The sequence below is a fragment of the Clytia hemisphaerica genome, unplaced genomic scaffold, assembly GCF_902728285.1.
Source record: "Clytia hemisphaerica strain Z4C2 unplaced genomic scaffold, Clytia hemisphaerica genome assembly, whole genome shotgun sequence".
Lineage (NCBI taxonomy): Eukaryota > Metazoa > Cnidaria > Hydrozoa > Leptothecata > Clytiidae > Clytia > Clytia hemisphaerica.
The window spans coordinates 1-4,856 of NW_027104403.1; the positions used below are offsets into that span (position 1 = coordinate 1).

A 4,856-nucleotide genomic window follows, 5' to 3' on the forward strand; every position below is an offset into this window, starting at 1 on the left:
CACCTAAGAATATAAAGGAAGAATAATGTGAAATTGAGGATTGTGCAAGGGCCCGAAGGGCCCGCAGTGCAATCCCGATTTTATGAATAAAATCGAAGCCAACGATCTAATATTGGTTACCGCCCTCACTCGCATCGTAAATCTAGGACAAGTCCGGGATAAAACATAAAGAAAGAAAGAAACAATATCAATATTTAGTTTAAGAATCGTATCTTTCATTGAAATAATATTTCAATCATCCACCAAATCTTCCTCGGCCACGTCCGCGTCCTCTGAAAGCAGAATTACCTGACAAGTAGAGAAAAAATAAAACATATTTTATGAAATGAAACACATATAAGGGAGATGGTGGGCGGGCAATATTAGATCGTTGGCTTCGATTTTATTCATAAAATCGGGATTGCACTGCGGGCCCTTCGGGCCCTTGCACAATCCTCAATTTCATTTCATAAAATCTCCGCCCAATCTAATATTGGTTACCGCCCTCACTCGGATAGTAAATCTAGGACATCGTCCTAAACTACCCCTGTTCAAAGCTACTCAATAAGGCCTTTTGGAATCTCTCCCCTTTACCAGGATCAATTTTTCTGTTGTAAAATTTTTGGAAAGTGGACTCATTTGTCCAATTAGCTCTTTCTAAGATCTCCCTCACAGAGATCCCCAAACTGGAAGCTTTAGAAGTGGTCGCTGATCTTGTAGAATGTCCTTTAAAAATCTTAGTATCAATGCCAGCTAATCCAATTATCGTTTTTAACCACCTTGAAACTGTGTCTGTAGAAACTCTTCTATATGGTTTGATATGTGATATTAGGAGTCTAGTTTCCGTTCCCCTTCGTTCCTTAGTTCTAGACAAGAACTCGTCTATTGTATGGCACACACAAAGAGATAAGTTCTCCTGAAATCTGAACAATTTTATTTTAGTCGGCGAATCCCCAGGCTTTTGTGTTTTAGTTACACCATCTAGTTCAAAGATGTAAACTGAAGAATACTTAGATAGAAACTTTGTATCAAGAATGTTAAGTTCCGAAGCCCTGGATGCCCCGGTTAAGGCCAACAGTACTGTTAGTTTTAATGACAGTAACTTAATGTCTATTGTAGAAGAATCTAGACCATTTATGTACCTAAGGACCGTTTCCACGTCCCAAGTGAATCCATAACGAGGTTGAGGTGGTCTCTTGTTGAAAATACCAACCATCAGCCTTTTGACAAGAGGATGTTCCCCTATTGAAGACCCATCACAATTTTCATGGAAAGCTGAAATTGCTGATCTGTACCCACCTATAGTACTATATTGGAGTCCCTTTGTACACAGATCAGTAAGAAAATCTAGAATATGCTTTACAGGACATCGAACGGGATCAATCTTTTGTTCCATACACCAGCTAGCCCACTTTCCCCAGGCCGATTTGTAATGAGATTGAGTTCCTGATCTTCTGGAGTTGACGATAAGGTCCGAAGATTTCTCTGATACGCCTTTTGAAGCAAGCTGTTCCCTGACAACATCCATGCAATCAGCCTGAGGGACCTGTTCGAGACTAGAGGATGAACCTTTCCTTGATGTTTCAGAAGGTCTTCTTCCATAGGTAAAAGAATTGGATTCATTACTGACAATTGAAGTGCTATTGGATACCAAGGCTGCCCCTGCCAGGCTGGTGTTATCAGAAGAACCATGGTTTGGTCTGATACTATTTTCCTTAGCACCCTTCCTATTAGGGTGAAGGGGGGAAAGGCATAACCTCTGACATTTCTCCAATCCTGTTGGAAGGCATCCTGCCCCTGGCTGAAAGGATCCATTTTCCAAGAAAAATAAGCTGGAACCTGGTTCGACACTCTGGATGCAAACAGATCTATGTCCGGGGTGCCCCTCACCTGACTCAGTCTTCTGAATAGGGATGGTTTTAATTTCCATTCGCTGGAGTCCCTCCTTCTGGATTCCGTGTCCGCCTCTATGTTCTTTTTCCCCGGGAGGTATTCGGCAGTAAGGGTGATCTTGCCTGCCATCAAAAAATCCCAGATTTCCTTGCTTATCTGATTCATAGCGGCACTCTTGGTCCCCCCCATTTTTAGGAGATACTTCAAGGCTACTGTATTGTCCATCTGAATATGAACCGACGTTGCCCTGAACCTTGGTATGAATGTCAATAGACCTATCCTGGCTGCTCTTAATTCCAAAACATTTATATGTTCTTGTTGTTCCTCCAGAGACCATGGACCCCCTGTTCTTAAACTCCGACAAGCAGCTCCCCATCCTGTTTTGGAGGCATCCGTTTGGATTACTATCTGTGGAGGTGGGGTTATTAGACTCCTCCCATTGTAAAGTTCTAGGTTCAAGAGCCACCAATTTATTTCCTTTTTCACCTCCTCTGTCAATTCCACTACGTGATTGTATGAACCCTGTTCCTTCAACTCTGAAATCTGTTGTCGTTGAAGGCTCCTGTATTGAAGGGGTGCTGGTAATATTGCTAGCATTGAGGCAGACAACCTGCCCACTAGTTTCGATAACTCCCTCAGGGGAACCTTTTCCTTTTCTAACATTTCTGAGCATTGCTTCTTTATGGCAACCACCTTCTCTTCTGGAAGGCTTAGAGTCATTTTGATTGAGTCTATTATCATCCCCAAGAATTCTATCTTTTGGGTTGGTTCGAAAACTGACTTCTTGACATTTATTAGAAACCCAAGACTTTGCAAAAGGAAAATAGTTGTGTCCCTCATCTGTCTCAACTCCTCTGGAGTCGAGGCTATTAGCAGGATATCGTCCAGAAATATGATTAAACGAATCCCTAATCTCCTCAGAAGTGAAATTGGAACCTTCAGAATTTTTGAAAACACTCTTGGAGCTGGAGATAAACCGAAACAGAGACACTGGAATTGGTATAGGGTCTTGTCCCATTCGAATCTCACAAACCTCTGAGAATGCTGATCTAAAGGTATGGCGAAATATGCATCCTTGAGATCGATTTTTAACATCCAGTCCCCCTGCTTCAGAATTTCCTTCACTAAAAATAATCCCTCCATCTTGAAGTGTTCGTATGGAATAAATTTGTTCAAGTTTTTCAGATTTATCACTGGCCTTTGCCCCTGGTCTTTCTTTGGCACCAAAAATAGAGGGCTGACAAACTGTTCTGGTGATGGTGTCACTGTCACGATTGCCCTTTGAGCAACATACTTTTCACCTCTTCCTGGATTAATTCCCTCATGTCCTGACTTACTTGAGAAACGTAAGGGTTTTGTCTCAAAACTGGGGGAGGGTTTTCTAGAAAAGGGATTCTGTACCCGCTCACCATCTCTAATAAATCTGATCGCTTGTTAGTTTCTTCCAGTTTTCCAGGAAGAACTTTGTCCTTCCTGCTAATGGTGTTTGAGGGATCTCCTTTGGAAAAAGCCCCTTTATTGCTGGGAGAACATTTGGAAATTTCCCCATTGGTAGAATTTCCAGAAGATTTGAAGGAGGATGGCTTACCTCTTTTGTTGAAGGATGACTGACTCCTGGCCAACCAACCACTGAAGGCACCTCGGTTTCCACGCCCCCTATCTCCTCCTTGATCTGCATTTGATAGAGAGCTCCTGTGAAAGGGCTTCTTGGATACCGGCTTGGGTGATGCAAGATTAGACAATGCATCTTTGGATTTCTTTTTGGATTTGGCTAACTTGACAATGAGATCCTCAAACTTTTCACCAAACAGGTTGCAAGATTTTTCATTGAAAACTTCTTCATTTTCACTTAGAAGTTCCTTGGCTCTCTTAGAGTCGCCTGTCATATTTTCAACCATGTTTAAACGTCTATAATATGCAACTTTGTTCGACGCCTGTCCGACAAGTGCAATAACATTGGTAAAGGAACGGCACATTTCCTCCATCTTTTCCTTCACCTCGTCTGGGACATCCTCCTTAGAAAGCAGGTCTTTCTTGTCCTCCTCAGCCAATTCCCAAAGATTGGCCAGTGGTCCAAAAATCTTATGTATACCAGACTGAATGTTATACAATTGGCTATCTCTCGCCATAGCAAATGCTTTGTAAGAGGTTAAAGTGTCCTTCATAAACATATCCAATTTCTGAGGTTTGTCTATGTTAGATGGAATCGGATAGTCTTCCAAAATCTTCTCTTTTAGAATTTTGTCCGAGACATGTCTGCGAATGTAGTTGTTTATTTGATCCGCTAGATCTGATCTTAAGTTTATTGCATTGTCCTCTTCAAAAAGTTCTAGACAAGACACTTTAGCTCTTGGCCCTTCAAGTTCATCTTCTCCCAGGACGTCAGCACTTCTCTTACTTGAGCCAGCTGCCTGTTTCTCTTTGTTGGCAATCCTGTGACATAAAAGAGAAAACATATTACCACAGGTAATAAGTATTGTGGAACGGTTAGCCCTGGGGGCTTAACCTATTGTTTCTTTCTATTCTGATCTGACAAAACAACGAGCAAAACAAGAATCTATGGCTATACCAGCTAGTTCCTGTATCTCGAAGTGAAATGAGTAACTTAGTTATGACCCATTATCCTCTCAGTGATGGCTGAGCCTTTTATCACTTTCAATATGTGTCAGATTACTTGGATATTTGGGGAATTCAAAGAATTTTAATTACACTTACTCTTGTTCCGCCATCTTGTTTTGCGAGTTGAAAGCTAAGAGGGTAGTTTAGGACGATGTCCTAGATTTACTATCCGAGTGAGGGCGGTAACCAATATTAGATTGGGCGGAGATTTTATGAAATGAAATTTACTGCACACCTGACACTTGTAAAGGCCCCATTACACCTAAGAATATAAAGGAAGAATAATGTGAAATTTACTGCACACCTGACACTTGTAAGCAATTTTATTAAATTCTCCTGTGTAATCAGTTGAAAGAATAGTATAA

General features: G+C 41.4%; 2 protein-coding genes across 2 annotated transcripts; both read right to left on the reverse strand.

Moving 5' to 3' along the window:
- Positions 1 to 193: 193 nt before the first annotated feature.
- Positions 194 to 4,624, reverse strand: LOC136819963 (uncharacterized). Its single transcript, XM_067076194.1, has 3 exons — positions 4,588 to 4,624; positions 3,461 to 4,305; positions 194 to 288 (listed from the first exon to the last, which is right to left on the reverse strand). The coding sequence occupies exons 1-3, from the start codon at positions 4,599 to 4,601 to the stop codon at positions 236 to 238; spliced, it is 912 nt and encodes a 303-aa protein (XP_066932295.1). The 5' UTR covers positions 4,602 to 4,624; the 3' UTR covers positions 194 to 235.
- LOC136819964 (integrase/recombinase xerD homolog) lies at positions 357 to 1,709 on the reverse strand. Its single transcript, XM_067076196.1, has one exon. It carries the CDS (start codon positions 1,505 to 1,507, stop codon positions 521 to 523), a length of 987 nt encoding a protein of 328 aa, XP_066932297.1. The 5' UTR covers positions 1,508 to 1,709; the 3' UTR covers positions 357 to 520.
- Positions 4,625 to 4,856: the final 232 nt, after the last annotated feature.